This window comes from Bacillus rossius, chromosome 3, assembly GCF_032445375.1.
Source record: "Bacillus rossius redtenbacheri isolate Brsri chromosome 3, Brsri_v3, whole genome shotgun sequence".
Taxonomy (NCBI): Eukaryota; Metazoa; Arthropoda; class Insecta; order Phasmatodea; family Bacillidae; genus Bacillus; species Bacillus rossius.
Window position 1 is genome coordinate 12,428,385 of NC_086332.1, and position 17,185 is coordinate 12,445,569.

General features: G+C 34.2%; 1 protein-coding gene across 3 annotated transcripts in view; it reads right to left on the bottom strand.

Moving 5' to 3' along the window:
• Positions 1-678: 678 nt before the first annotated feature.
• The window catches only part of LOC134530240 (kinesin-like protein KIF21A), a 167,053-nt gene continuing 150,546 nt past the window's right edge, over positions 679-17,185 (bottom strand). For 2 of the 3 annotated variants that reach the window (XM_063364917.1, XM_063364915.1), the window contains one exon: positions 11,124-16,268. In XM_063364917.1, coding sequence (XP_063220987.1) covers positions 16,184-16,268 — 85 coding nt within the window. In that variant the 3' untranslated portion in view covers positions 11,124-16,183. Of the gene's footprint in view, positions 5,008-11,123; positions 16,269-17,185 lie in introns of those variants that run through there. The other variant, XM_063364916.1, reaches the window with a different exon arrangement.

The window sequence follows — 17,185 nt, forward strand, 5'->3', positions numbered from 1 at the left end:
CCCGTTACGCACATTGTTCCGTTACGCTGTGTTCCGTTACGCTCATTGTACGCTTGCGCCGCATCTATCTCTCTTCCACTCGACTGTTTATAAAGTGAAGTGAAAAGTTAATGTGGTTTTCTTTGCTTATTACAACAATAATTTCGGCAATAAAGGTTAATTATTCTTGCATTTTAAAAATCTGATTACTAGTATAATTTCAAGTATTTATTCTTTTATTATTAAAATAAAAAAAGATTCAGTTTTATTCATAACGTATGCAATCATTTCATCAATGTGATGTTTTGACGTCACGTTAAACTATCGTCCGTAAACCGACTTTACAGACAACCAATTTTTTATTTTTTTTCCTCCCGAGACACCAATACCCACTATATAACCCAAAATGACTGTATCGAGGGGTAAACACATATTCTGAGCGCCAGGTTTTACCCGGGGTGTGAAGTCCTCGATCGCCGAGAGATTTTTTACGAAGATCCAGTTATCTGAAATAACGAAGAAATAATTGTCCATTGAGGTGAATTATTCGTCGTTGAGAAGTCCGTACATTTATTGTAATTTCTAAAAGTGAAAAAATAACATGTCTTTAAATTATGTACTTAAATATTATATATAATATTAACAAAAAGTTTTTTCAACAGTTTTGTATAATTGCATACATCACTTCCAGTTTGGACAGCCTTTGTGATGTCACTTCTGGGGATAAGCATGTACGTATAAGTATATGCTTCAGGTAAATTCAGACATGGTCTAAGATGACTGGAGCAGTCCTAATTTGGGCTGGCCACGATACGATTAGTAACCAATAATATACCAGCAGGACCAACGTTTAACTTCAGAAAGATAGTAAAATGAGTGAGAAATAAATCCAACTGTATTTTTGTACACTTTTATTTCATCAGCAACTTACAGTACAAGGTTAAAAAAAATTATCAGTTCATCAATAATATATTTACAATTTTATAAACATTTGAATATCACAATGCAACAAAGACATGAGTCTCTGGAAATGCCTCTCTAAAGACTATATTATTGCATCCGAGTAAAATAATTGCAGTAGGCGAGATCTTCAATCTTCACTGCAGGCACATAATTTCTCTTTAAAGGCAACCATGGGTTCTATCACACAAACTATACCATCAATGCTACAGCATTAATGTTGGTAACTATACTTGCAATTTGTTTCCCAACTACTTACTGTCCAAGTTACTAGTACAAGAAAACTAGTAAGTTTCAGAATTTGAACACATTATTTTGAGAAAATATTTATCCACTATTTGCAAATTCACACAATAATTTGCCGGTGTACACTGATCAAATCAAATGCCTGGAAAATTTACCATAAATTAACAATATTTCTCAAAAAAACCCTACTTACATTTATGTATTTACAACATAAGGATTTATTACCACTGTAGAAATTTGAGCTAACTGTACAAAGCTGGAACATTATCCACACTATTCATGAACATACTTCTCTAAAAAAATCCGTAGGCAAACTTTTCAGTCCAAATTTTTTTAGTAAACATCTTTGAACAGCTATGACAATGCCACAAACTGCAAGCAGAGAACCAGTATCATGGAAAACACTGTGAAGGCATACAAATGTAACACATTCCTGCAGAACCACAATTCTTACAGCAGGAATGCATTACAGACTTACTGACAGGCAGGAAATTTTCATACGTATAAAGTATGTCAAAACATACACTTCACTTCATTATAGTAACTTGGGAATGTAGATAATTATTATATAAATACATATATATTGCTACCAAAATTTCTACAAAAAAAGTCAGTTCAATCTGCACTCAAATTCCATTAACTACAAAATTTCTGCACATTGCTTTGTGTAGTACATAGCCACATAGAAAGGTCTTTAACCTGGCATTCTTTAGTTCAGCACATTCTGCAAGCCAACGTCAAATGAGCTGCTCACGTTCAGGTTTTTTCTGGGTGGATTCTGGCAAGCGACCTTACCCGCCAGGTAGCACTGCTGCTTTAATGGCATTTTTAATTGTCTCAGGTTCGATTGTTACTGTCCATTTTTATTTTAGTAGTGTTTTTCTCATTTTCTAGCGGGTTACATTTCATATTTTCACATTTGGTACTCTAGTTAAAACTATATCGATGCTCTATAATCTGGCAAAATCGCCAATCCCGCCCGCCCTGGACCCTAACACATGCCGGGTTAAAGATCTTTCATGGTGCCTGCACTTAAACGGGTTAACCATGGTTTTCTTGACACAGTTCCTAGAACTTGCAAGAGGAATGATTAAAACAAAAACCCTAATTTTTACATTGTATTCATCCTTTAACAGTATTAACAAAAAGACTTGATGTTTTATTATTTATATGTACATATGACACTGACCTTGGTGTTGAAAAACCAATCATTGTACCAAAAATTTATTTGCAAACTATGGAACATAATTGCAATAAATTCAACTTGTGTCCAATCACACATTCATCAATCAATATTACTAAAAAGCTATGTAACTCTTTCCTGAACAGCTAGTGTTAACCATCAGAAACACAGATCTGTTTAGGGTGTTTTAAATATATTTGACCTGCACCACTGTTATATTTATCACTGTCAGTGTCAAGTTTTGTAGCATGCACATTAAAAACTGATCTCTTCAATATACTATTTTTATTTATACAACTTTACCATAGTTGCAATGTTTGTAACAAATTGAAGTAAGAATCTTTCTAAAATTCACAAATTCCAAATTAATAATTAGTCTTAAATATACACATATCATACTTGGCAAAATTATTACTAAATGTAAGTGTTTAATATTAATCAGTCTTAAAACTGTTCAATTGTATTTTATAATGTAACAATAAGATGAGTTTTTGCCTAGAAATATGCCAAATACATTGAAATTCTGCTAAGAGGGTTCAAGAATATTAAACATGTAGTTTTTTTTTACTACGGCTGTGTTTCGTAACTTGCGTGAAAGCATGATCGTGCATGTTTCAATAATAATTACGTTACTACATTTTAGTTTCCAATATTGTTGAGGAATTGCTACGTACACCCAAGAGATTTTGCTACAACTTGAATCATTTGATCACGGCAAGAGGAGACGCGGCGGTGATGAGGAAAGTGCAGTGTGAGGGTGCTCTAGCCCACTCCCTTGCCATGCCACAGTGTAACATGGATTTCCTCTCCCGGGGAATGCATACCTAGAATGGACGGGTGGCGACTGGTAGAAGTGAATCATCTGCCCACAGTACTACACCAACAAACAATTAGGGCTCGCAGAAAGAGAAACATTGATGACGTAGGTACTGGGAACATTTGTGCCCTTTCTTGAGTTGTGAAAATCCTACCTCTGGTCACAAGAGTTTACGAATATGGAAATTGAACTTAGCCTAGGAAAATATCTTAAATCTTAAAAGGTTTTACTTTAACTACATTATATTTGTAGGGAACATGAAAATTAATATAACTTACAAAGCAGACAGTGGATCCTCTTTAATATGATTCAATATAGGTGAAAAACCAGCCAACGATTGAAGAATGTTCAAAACACGCTGTAGCACCAAAACCAAAGTGATTAAAAACTTAACTTGACAGCTAATACTGTAATCATACAAATGAAGTACAACCTATATAAAAATAATTTCATGATCTACGCAACTTGAAAACTCATGATTACAAACCAATGCCTATTCAGCTGCAACACACAATTCATAAACAAACATTCATGGACAACTAAAAATTATTTTTCAAAAAGAGTTTAAGCACTAAAACAAATACCACTTAAACCTCCAGAACAATACAAAAAATCTAATTCATATTTTATTGTGTTAATATTTAAAAAAAATTAAATTAAAAAAAATATATATCAGTTAAAAAAATAAATAATATCTCAGAAAGTAAAGTGTATAAGAAAACAAGATAAGCTAAGCAAAGAATGATTTTAATTTAGTCATTTTTTATTCAGTTCAGCACGACCAGAAAATGTTGCACAAGCGCTAAGCTTTGAAAATAATTGTACATTTTATACGTAATTCTAAATGTTATAAGGAACAATTTATTGAGATTTGATGTAACTACCACATGTATATCTAATGATTTGGGATAGTATTAATAAGATATTCATCTTTTACTGACACTTCACAGAAAATGTAGAATACAGTATGAAACCACTACTTAAACTAAATAATAATAGTTTGAACACTAAAGTTTCAGTACAAGATTTTTAAGAATTTTTTTTAGTTAAGGTTTCAGAAATGATTATTTAAAAAGCCCTTTATGTCAATTAAATAATAAAAAAATATTTGTTTACATAAAAATCGATCTTTAAAATGGTGCCGGAATGTCAGGCAGAGAACAAAGTGCAGTTTGCAGAAAATTTAATTTAATTTATCTACCAAGACATTTGACTATTTTCCAACAGAATGATCTGCAATTAAAAAACAAACATTGATATAGCATAATGGCATCTAAAATGGTATCAAAAAAAAAAAAAAGAAAATTACAATAAACCATAATTTTTAAATATTACTCAGGATTACTTAAAATTATGTAATGTGGAACATACATCATATTTCATGGTAAAAAAGTTAAAAAAAAAAATTTATGTTTTAAAATCGTTGTCGAATTCGACACAAAGGACACGAACTAATACGCATTGATAAATATTTGGAGTGGCACGTGACAGACAACTGTTTCCTGAGATGCAGTATCGCCCACTATCGACACACAACTGAGATATCTTACACTGGGAATCAGAGCGCGGGAGACGGGGCGGGCGCTACGGGAGGCAGACGCCCCGCCGGCACAGCAGGAGCTGGGCGAGGGCCAGCACGGCGACCAGCACTGCGCAGGCGGCCAGCAGGCGGCGCCGGGCGGTACGCGGCCGTGGCACGGCGTCGGCCGCCGGCATCTCGAGGGCCACCTGCGTCGTCGCGGCACGGCTTCAGACCCCATCCGGGCCGTCGGGGGACAGGTCGTAGCGGCTGTGCGGGCGCCACATGCGCACCGTCGCGTCGCTGCAACATCGCCCCCCGCCTCATCAGTCCCTCCATCGCACACGGCTCCAGCCACGGGAGAGACCGCTGCAGCCCTCACACTGTCAGGACATCCTTCGAACAGGAGGACCACCTCAAAAACACACAATGTCTTATTTATTCAGAAATCATTGCAAAAAAAAAAAAAAAAAAACCAAATGTCGGCCAAAAAAATAACCAAATGTCGGCCAAAAAAAATAACCAAATTTCAGCAAAAAAAAAAATTATCACACCAAATGTGCAAGTTGCATGTTATAAAATGGAGACAACTACTTCAACATAGCTAGCTTCTGCACACTATATACGTACATATATATAAAGCATGAAGACAAAAAAAACAGGCCAAAAGACCCAACAGCTAGTTAGCAATTTATGTAAAATTAAAAAAAAAAAAATTCCAAATGTGAAAGTTGCATGTTATAAAATGGAGACGACTACTTCAACATAGCTAGCTTCTGCACACTATATACATATAATAAAGCATGAAGACAAAAAAACAGGCCAAAAAGAGACCAACAGCTAGTTAGCAATTTACAGTATGTAAACTTAAAAAAAAAAGGGGGGGGAGGGGGGTAAACATTCACTTTTCTACTCGCAGAAAGTATAATACACCACTAAACAGCTACAGGTGAAACAGTGATTTAAAATAAATAAAAAGGAATCAACAACAACAGAATTAAAATGTTATGTACACACAACAGTCACATACACAAAAGTTTTTTTTCATCACAACAAAAAACAAGTTCTACTTTCCAGAATAAGAACAGATTCCGGCCATTATACAGTCCCAATTTCACAAGCACTAAATTCATTTTGGAATGAACTTCGTTAATTGTGTAATCACAGTAACATGCATAAGTAAAAAATAAATAAAAAAATTCCATCATTAAATTTTTTTTCTTCTAAAAACAAAAAAAAATTATATCTTTGAAAATGTCTAAATAACTGCAACAGCTAAGGCTGGGTTCAGAATGGAGAAAAAAAAAAAAAAACACAGTAAGAGTAGGTACTGATTCGCAACAGTTTATAAGATTAACTGAAAATTTTACATAACCCAAATTAATTTGTATGCTGAGAAAATGTGTTTCCCGACTGCGGTGTTGCGAGATAGTTACAAACACTACCAACAGACGTCAGATGCATAGCGAAATTTCTTAAATTACATAAATTTAACAGTAAGAATTAAATTATGAGCACAAATTTTGCACAGATCATGTGCAGTCTTGTGCGTGGCTTGCTATGTACTGTTTTTTTTTTATTAGTTGTGAACCCAGTTTAAGTTGTTACGCAGGTTGGTACTGCGTAACGAGGAAACTCGCCCCTGCGGGCTAGTGGGATACCACCCGCCATACACTGCACGGACTCGGCGCGCGAATTTCAATTGATGCGCGTTGGATAGCAGATCCTCGGGTCCACTCGTGCCGAATCGCCTTTGATCGGAGCACGTGGACGTGGTCGGAAGTTTCCGAGCCGCGTTTCCGATTCAGGATGTCCAGAATATTCCTCGCTGTTTTAGTATGGAGCGCAGCGAGTATATAAGCAGGCTGCTAGCACGAGTTCCACAGAGTCTTCTCTCAACCGGCTGCATGAATAATGCGGTGACCACGACCCGCACCTTCGATCATCGACGCCGAAAGGCTGCCCTCTGAGGTCTTCAAGCTGCGCATGGATGCCGAAAAAGGCGGTAAGAGAGGCCGCAAATTATACAAGTCAGTTACGGACTTGGTAATAATTCAGTGGTAGCCCAGTAACAATTTGCAAGTTGGCACGGGACTTCGGAAGTAAAAAGTATGTGTCGGACTTTGCAGTAAAATGACCAAGGGGAACATAGAAAATTCCGCCGAGGGTCATGAAGTGGTTTGCGACTAGGAGCATAACAGAGTTCTGCTCAGCAATACTTTAAAAAAAAATATATTTTCTCGTTCTATTAATACGGTGAAAATAAAAGGTGTTACTACTTGATTAAAACATTAAGGGCGTAGTGCAGTGGCATTAGCGGGACTACCAGTCGTGGCGTTTAAGACTACCAATGAACATAAACAAGGAGGTAAATTTTTAATGAAAAACTGTTTTAAAATAATTTCAAGCAACAGCATGTTAGGTGATTTGTCTCCAATTTTCTGCACTAGTATAGTGTTCGTTTTATTACCAAATAGTGTGAATTAAGAGCCGGCGAAAATGTGCAAGTATCAGGGAATCAGCACGGCGGCAGAGGTAGAATAAAGAAATTCGCTCCGTCTATGTTTCCGGTCCGACTGGGGTGATCAGGTCAAGGATCAACGGAAATAAAAAACACTCGCCGCTATCACTTAAACGACACTGAAGATTTTAGCCAATTTTATTTGGGGAGAAGTGTTGAAATTCAAATTGTGTTAGAAATATCTCGTTCCTAAGTCTCTGGTACTGTTAAAACAATGTCTAATTTTGATCTGTAATTGAAGGTTTAAGTATTTTGTATAAAAAAGATTTTGTAATTATAACTAAAAGAAAAGGGTCCAGTTAGAATTATTTATTGAGGAATAATTCGTGTGGTTATGAGAAAATGTTTAAAAAGTAGTGAATGGTACGTAATTTTGTATAAGTTTATTTCAGGTGTTTTGTTGGTAATCGCTGGAACATGAATTGTAGCAGTAATGTGTAACAGCCAACATAATAAGAAAATTTATATTAATGTATGAGGATTATAGGTGTTTGTATAATGTGTGAATAAATCTCTGTACATGCCGTACTAAATATGTGTTATACATTGCTTTGTGTTTCCTTAAGCTCTTGTTGCCATTCTAATTTCCAACGACTAGGTAACAAAGTAAAGTAAAAGCACAAAATAAAAATAAATTTATCATTTAACTTTTAAAATTAAACCAATGAACTAGTATGTTTTTAGCAAACAAGTTATACTAAAAATGTGGTTCATGTGGTGGTAATCAGTACCTTGCAGTTAGGTTCAGGAAATTTAGTAAATTTATTTGATCATACAGTATATGTTACAAAAATATGTTTTTTATGATGTGTGGATGGTTGAATCTAAGGCAATCGAAAGTTGGTTTGGGGGGGGCAGAGAGGCAAAATTCCAGGGGCTCAGGTCCCAGTTGAGTTTTGAGGTATTTTTTAATGCTTGGATTTACCCTGATAGAACAAAAATTACAAGTCTGTTGTTAACAGGAAACCTTACAAGTAATGCAATACGCACAGGACCACGTGGCAGGGAGCTATGGCCACAGTAATGTTTACAGTCTTTTTTAACTGTGTGGTTTGCAATGTTTTACATTATACGATGGAGAGGAGACCCAAAAAAATAATTTGGCCCGGGTCCTTGGTTTCTCTTGATGGCCCTGGCTGATCACTCTAGTAACAGGTCCTTTACAGCCCTGAGTCAATGAAGACCGGTTGCCAATATAGAGTGACAGGATATTATACTGCAATTATATTATACACCAAAGTTGAAAAAAAGTGCAAGGTTTCCCTTTTTTAAATAAAAAAAAAATCATTAATAAAGGGTAACTCAAACAGGAAGGATGAATTTCAAACAGGCACAAACTGAATTCCAAAAAAATTCCTTTGTCTATAAAAACAGGTTTTGCTATTATACCAAAACCTACATCATTCATTTATTCATTCATTCATTCATTCATTCATTCATTAATTCATTCATTAATTCATTCTTTAATTCATTCTTTCATTCATTGTCCATAAGAGTACACACTGATGCTATGAGAATTTGTACAAGTTAAATACATTGCATAGGTACTTGCATGTAAAACCATTTTAATGTAACTAGGTAATATTATTAATGCCAAAAATGGGGCAAGATGCTGAAGCTACATACTACTATTAAAGTAACGTAATATTATGTGCAACATAAAAATTCTGCTGTATGAATAAGTACTTTATCTCATTTATTAATTTATGTAAAATGCTAAGTATAATTTTTTTTTATAAATGTGTGCATTTGTGAATTATGGTAACTACATAACAGAAATATAAAAATCTTTAATTAGAAAAAACTAAACTAAGCCATAATAAAATCATTATATAGATTTATTACATGAGTAACATTCAGTTACAGTAAAAATATCCAGAAAACAGAATTTTTCATTATTCACTAATGCATGCACTGAAAATTAATGTTAATGGACTACAAGTAAATACTGTTAGATTTACAGTTGTATTCATTATGAGACACACATGACTTCAGTCATGCATCATTCTAATATTTGTTACATACACTTTATAGTAGCACACTTACAGACACAAGTGTAAAAAATATAATCACTCTCGCTCAACATTTTTGAGCATTTCCCGACAATATCATTACCTACATTATTGCACCTCATGTTTGAAGTGAGCAGTCAGTGTGACTGCAATGCTACAAACATGAACAATAATTAATGGGTCTGCTTTTTTTTTATAAAGTATTAATTTCAAGCCTTTGCTTATGTCTAGGCAACAAAGAATCAATGCAGAAATTTTTTTCAAGAAAAGAGTATATAAATGAAAGTAAATGATTGAAAATTTGTTTGACAAACATGTTATGTGCATATACATAACATCGGTACTATTTCTTTTTAACCAAAGAAATTTACAGTTTCTTGACTTTTCCACACTGCAGATTTAACAGTCTTGTTCAGAGTTACATTGCCACTTCGGGAAAAAACTGTATACTAGATTTAAAATTTGGGTATGATGCAAAATTATATTCAGGTAACCCATTAAAGCTGAATTCTTTGCTGCCAGATCTAGTAGTGTAAATTGCTATTGATTGCACACTATTCTGATGAACTTAATTTGTAAATTATGACTAAAGAGACCCTCCTATACACCAAAGCAGGATAATAAATTTTCTCTTCGAGACTTACTTAAAATATTCCCACTCCCTTGCAGTGAACCTCAACAATTCTGAAAATTACCATTTCAATCCTTCTGACAAAACCACAGCTTTCTATTTTTATACTTAAGGGTCATTTGTAAGGAGTGTTCTAGATTAAGAATCCCTGCTAAGCAAAAATTACTGCTCCAAATAATAAATCACAGCTCTGCGAAACCCACAATCATGGAAATGTTAAGAGAAAACTTATTGCGTTTAATGCAGAATTGACTATGAGTGAGACAACATGCTGTAGTGCAAGATTTTTGTCATGCAGCATGCTGTCATTAGAAAAATTACGAAGAGTTGGGACAGTACCATAATTTTGATACTCAATACTTTTGATGCTGTTTTCAGTTCAACAAACCTGTACTTTGATACTCCATACTTAAGTAATCACACACATTAGTGGTCATTCATTGTTCATTCAAAAATTATATTAACAAACCTGTTGATCCCTGAAAAAAATTTAAATAAAATACTTCAAAATACACATTATTTACACAAATATGATGTGTCCATAAGAAAATACACTGACAAAAAAAACCCTTTTCCAATTATATAAATTCCAAAAATTTTACTTGGTTATTTTTGTTGAGAAAAACAAGAAAGTAAACTTTTTATTGATCAAGTCTTCTTGTCCAGCTGTACCATTCCTACCAGAGTAACTTATAGACATTGAAATTTTGGATTGATACAGTAGTACTATCAATGCAATAATTTTGTCAGTGGCAAGTCAGTAGCAAAGTTATATCAACATGTGCAGCAATCTTAAAATTATGTTTATAGCCACATTGGACTGCATAAATGTGCACTCTACAATGCTACACTTTCATTTTGGTTACAAATTCCATTGTTCCACTGAGGAAATGAGTATTCAAAATGAACACAAACAAGGTGCACATGAAAACAAAAAAAAATGTTTCATGGAGGGCTTATTACTTGACACACATGCAGAATAACATAAGTCAATAATTTGAGGAATTAGAATGATGTCACTAATAGTATTACAATTCAATAAAATGAGTATTGATTATGGAAAAAATAATTCAGTTTACTATATAAAACTTGGGCCACTATCAATGGAAAACTAATTCAATTTTCAGTTTTCTTCCACTGGTTTAACCTTATCTAAAAATAATTATGTACTCATCACACTCTCCCCACACTTTTCTAGTCGAAGCAAAGGCTGTTGCAGTTGGACTTCAAATAAACAGACTGAACAAATGTCAAATGCATTTGACACTTTATTGGTAACAATATGCTCCTTTGAAAAAGGACATGGTCATAATTTCAATGTAGGCTAAACAAAGCACCATTCATTTGTCACTACTTACAAGTCAGACAAAGTACTGTAATATGATTACAAAAAATTTTTTTTACACAACTCCAAATGCTATCATGTGCACTTTCAGAAATTACAATTACAAGAGAGAACCACAGTTATCACGACAAAGTAGTCTTGCAGAACAGTCTTGTTCATAATACTGTTACTGCAAAAATCCAAGTAACAAAAACCAAGTACAATCACTACTAGAATTTTTAGTCTTAAATGTACATTCCACAAACATTGAAAACCTCGGGAAAACAAGTAACATAGTGCTAGAACGAGGCCACGTACCAACACAACCTTTTCTCAAATTACAACATTGGACTGCTGCTTTATATGCTGCTTACTCTTTCAAAGTGAAGAATTACTGGACATATCCATCTTCCAGTTCAAAACAGGCTTTATGATTTTAAATTTCCAGGTATACACTGTAAAGACTTCCGGAAAAAAAAAAAAATTATCATACAAGGCTAGAACTAAGGTTACATCAATAAACCTGGCATGTTATCTTTTTTGTTACATTGCCCATCTTGGAGAAAGAGGTAGCTCGCTTCTCATGCATTGCACATTATTTTGATATTCTCAGTGTGCTTCTTACCTCTGAACAAGAAAATTACTAAGTGTGACAAGCATATCACAAAATTTTAATTTACTAAATGTTACCACAGGACAAGCTTAAACCATTTAAACAAGAAAATTTAAATAGTTGTGCATCCTACAATTAAGTACATACATACATGTAATCTTACAGTTTTGAAAGTTGTAAATGTCCAATTGACTTTCAAGTTTCAATATTTACTAGGAATTTTAATTCAGAAGTGGCTATGATAGTTTTCTACCAAAGTGAATTCTTCAAAACTAAATAACTGAACTTCTTACTACTTGAAACATTACAGTTCTGTAGGCTATAATCATTATACCAAATGTAACTGAGATAAACCTATTATGTTTTCCGCACAAAATTTCAACAAATTTAATTTGTTTAATTTATTCTTCTTTAATGGAAATAACATAGCTCTAATCGTAACTACATATATAGGTGGCCCATGTTATTAAACTGCTTAGGGGCTTTAACTAATTGTAGTCTTCTAGGGCAGTAGTTGAAGTCATGTGTGTGCAAGTTTAACCGAGTCATTTTTTTGTCATATGTGACATTCACATAATGCAAAATCTTGAAAGAAAACAAGTTACATTTCCATTAAAGATATAGAGATTCAAAAACAATTTTATAATTTTTACTTTTTTTTAAATTGACCTATAATAAAAATCACCATATCTCAGCCAAAAACTATTCTCCATTTGTAAAATTAAAACATTCTCTTAACCAATGTTTCTGTCACACACACATTGACAGATCTTTGATTTACGTACGTTTTGACCAAAATTTTGTTTTCCATTGAACATGATTGCATCTTATCACTGAATTTATAGAGAAAATTACTAAGTGTTAAATGGTTAATTTTTTGTACAATTAAAAAAAACTAATTTTAATGCATCAATTTGTGATGAATTATGTTGACCTGGTTGCAGGTTGGAAGCAGTTGAAGATGATGATGAATTTGTGATGAATTATTTAGGTTTGAAAAATGAAGAGATAAAGAAAACTACAGAAACAACTTTCATATTAAAAAAAATCAAGTTTTAGATCAACAGATAACAGGATGTTCTTAAAACATTTATTATTACCTTTGAAATACAAAAAAAATCATAAAAATTCTTTAAATTCTTTCATTCTCTAATTATTTTGCACGTAAAAATTATTATAGATATAGAATGATTAACCATGTAAAATAAAATTAATTAGGACATTAATAGAACAATAAACACCCGATTATCCACGTTAAATGAAGGGAGTGAGCCACGGATAATCCAAAATTATGGAAAACTGCTAGTTTAATGTACGCACAATAGATAGTCCAAACAATGCATTTAAAGTTTAAACTCACACTGTTGTAATATTACTATATATGTTTAGAGGTCTCTTATGAAAAAACTAGATGGTCTGTGATTAAAACATTTTTTTTTTAAAATAAAAGTGAATACCTTAGGAACAAAAAAAAACTTCAGAAGTGTAAATTAAAACAGTCTTGTCATCAAAGGAAGCACAAACACAAAGGTGTACCGAACTTCAAGCGAGCTGCCAGCATTTAATCTATTTAACAAGTATGTTGCATGAAAATAAGTTATTTGAATGTTTTTATGCAAATTTATTTTGCAAGTTACATGTCTTCCGAAAAATGCTACCGCCAAAGAGTTTGTTCAACGACTTGTCACAAAACACAAAGCATAAGCATAAAGTAACAGTTAAGTTTTAATGAAAAAAATTGTGCATATTAAGATAATAAATAATTTATTGAAATGTAATTTATTTCACCGAGCTGACACATCCCAAATAAAACAACGCTATGGAAGGGTGAATGTAACTTCTCATTGTAGCCAAAAGTAAGCAAAGCAAAAACAAGAAATTGCACCATGCTAATAGCAAACAGCCACTATGAAATCAGTTTCATCTTGTTGCAAGATAATAAGGTTTATTATTACAAATTAAATAATTTTGCAATGACTCGTTTTCCCGTTAATTGTTAGGACCAGGCTTAAATATTCAACAGCTTAACATTGCCAAAGATTTTTATTTTCGTAAACAAGTTAAGTAGAAGTCTGTGTGACGTGTGCTTAAAGTTCATCTTCCACGGCTTCTTACAGTAAAGTTGACAAGGTGATGTTACTCTGAACTTGTTTCACAAGATAAATATTCAAGATAAATGTCTCAGGAAGAAAATTATACCATAATTGAGCACCTACACCTATAAGAAAGTAAGTGTGTTAATCTGAAGCTGTGCTCGCTAACTGAGCATGCCTCCCATGGGTTTCCACAACTGGTAGGTTTGCACGTGGGAATGGAGAGATGACAAGATAAGACAGTGAGTGACTGCCGACAGTCCGATCACTACTGTAGTCCGTCTCATGCTTAGATTGCAGTACAGAGCAGAGTGTCCACTAACTTTTTAACATTAAAAAATATACGTATTTTTGAAGTGAAACTTCTAATGCGACTTCCAACAAGGTTGCGTTAAACGTTTAACGCTACCATGGAGGGGGTATGAAAGCACTGTTGCATTAAACGTTCAACGCTCCTAAGGAGGGGGAATATAAAGAGACAGAGCGAGAGTGAATGCGTGGCACTCAAACGCATGCGCGTAGTATACCTGTTACAAGAGGGAGAGAGAAAGAACGATACACAAAGGTAGAAAGTAGGAGAGAGAAAGAGAGTGATTCGGTAGATCCCAAGCACATGCGCGTGGTATTCTAGCTATGCAGCGAAGTAAACAGTGTGAGCGTCGTGAAAACCAAAGGGGGAACTACCATTGATGCAGTTTTTGCAAGAAATATTGAAAAAATAGAACTCAAACATTTCGTATCTTACTTTAGTTATCATAATCCCATTGTAAATGTTATAGATTTGGATATTTCTCCACTCAAACATGATAATTAAAAGATGCGATCAATTCTGAATTGTAAGCAATGTTTTAATAAAGTTTGTCTTGAAGAAACAATATTTCACTAAAAATAAATTTCTACCCCTTCCTATTTTCATTTCCACATTACGAAGTTTCACTTCTTCCGTGCGGAGGGACTCCACGCACTATTACTATTTTTATAGTATCTTTAACTATAATAATATTTAATATATTTTTTTAATTTTTAGTATTTTTTTGATTTTTAGGATTATATATCAGTGTATCAAGAGTATTATCACAGTTTTAGTCATTCTGACCAAAAATAATGATTTAATGTTAAACATAAATTATAATTACGATAATTATTATTGCACAGGAGAAACTATTTGTAGCAAATGGCGACTATTAAAATCAAGGCATTCCATTATTATGTGCTATGCTCATAAGAGAAGAAAATTTTATTAAAAGTTATGAAAAATTGTTGACAAATACAATTGAAACTAAGATAGCATCTTTCCATTACCACTACTTAGAAATACATGTTTTTGCTCTCTGGTGCATATCTGGGAACAGAGCACACCGAAACAAGGACAGCGCTAATGGCAGAAATCATACATTGGAAAGAGAAAGTTTATTTAAATTGAATGTACACTGCAATCTAAGGATGAGACGTGATATCACAAGGGAAAGAAAGGGACGAGTGTAAAACAAAGAAGCACGTGTCGAGATGTCTTTCACGGACCTGCCATCTAGGCGGGTGGGGGCATGTTATCAGAGCCATTCTAAAAAACAAAGACAGTGTTTCTTAAATTATTTTTTTTAAATTTTAAACTTTGTTTTGTTTAATGGACAATTATACTTGACAGCTATATCACTCGTAATACTCACACATAGTTAATCGCCGTTTGAGAGCAAATAAATTTCATTCTCATTTTTCCTGTGATTTCATAAGAATCAAATAAGCCTACTTCAAGGCCTATACTGCTGTGGATAATTGTAAGTTGACCAATTCATATTTTGCAGACAAATTGGAATGGACAATTTAAACTATTTGAATAAAATAATTAAACACGTAATATTAATTACTAAAAGTACACTTGCACATAAATAATATATGTCTCAAGGAACACTCCATGAAAGACAGCAGTACAATACATTTGAGTATGGTATGACTAGATATTTTACACATCACAATATAAATACAACACAATATAAAACAATCATCTCCACTAACAAAGATTAGGCATGTATATTATCTATGTAGTAAGCAGTCACAGATAAAGTGTGAAACTATCACTTCAACTTTCTCATGGTTTGATAAATGGCTACCGCAAATAAAAAGGAAGTAAATGCGAGGTTACAAAAACATCCTCAAAAGGTAACAATCTGGATGACAAGTCTGCATGTCTGTTTTTTTTACGCAAGCACAGGGTTGTTACTTCGTACACTGCGTGAAGCTAGCATGGGCGGAGAGCAGAGGGGGAGGGGGAGGGGAAAGGGGAGTTCCTACAGAGAGAGCTCAAACACTTGCCCGGTGGAGACGGACATGGCAGAGTGGGGCGGTGGCTTCCAGATCTTCACCTCTCCGGAGCTGCAAACAAAGGGAAAGAGCCACGCAGTGAGTCTGCGTCGCTCCAATCAGGCGCTGACGAGGGGGGCCCCTTCCCCCCCTTACGTTCATGTCCTCCTCCCCCTTACTCTCCACAGCCGAGAACATCCACCGTGGTGCAGCTAGCTGAATCGACCAATGTTTCACATGTTTTTATGCAACACAAGTCAGGGTGCAAACCTTACCTGGCTGGTTTCGTAATAAATACATAACATCTGTTATACTTTGCAAAAACTCTAAATACAAACCTGTTCTTCAGTTTAGAAAACTCCACACTATGAGCTGAACCATATATTTAATATTAAATAGAAAAAACTAACTTCCAAAAAAAAAATATACCCAATTTCAATGTTCTGTCATGTCTCAATGTATGCAATAGACACTAGACTTTTTTTAAAGTAATATATATGTAGTTTGGCTCAAATTTTACTTAAATCCATGAGAAAGACTGATAAGAATCTTTTAATTTAATTTACAATCCACAAGAAGAAAAACCACACACACCAGTGCAGGAAAAAAAAAAAATCATTTCTCAAAACAGCACGATAGCTACTTTTGTTTAAAAAAAATATGTAAATCCCAAGCTGACAAATGCTTAGGACAGTTACAGAACTTACCAGTTCATTAATTCTGATACAGAAATAAAAACATCCCAGCCAAAGAGGACAATTGTTGTTAGTTGATGCCATGACTGCTCCACTGAAGTGTGTCAAGTTCTTATAGTAACTGGGCAGTTTTACGATGGACCCCCGGATCTAGCAAAAAAGCCTCTATAGTTACTTTCAAGACCATGACAGAAGTTGCAAGTCAACATGATTGGACGGTGTCCCTGTCCCAACACTTGACACGCACGCATCCAGTCATCGTCATCCGAGCTCGGCCTAACCTCTGGTTCCACA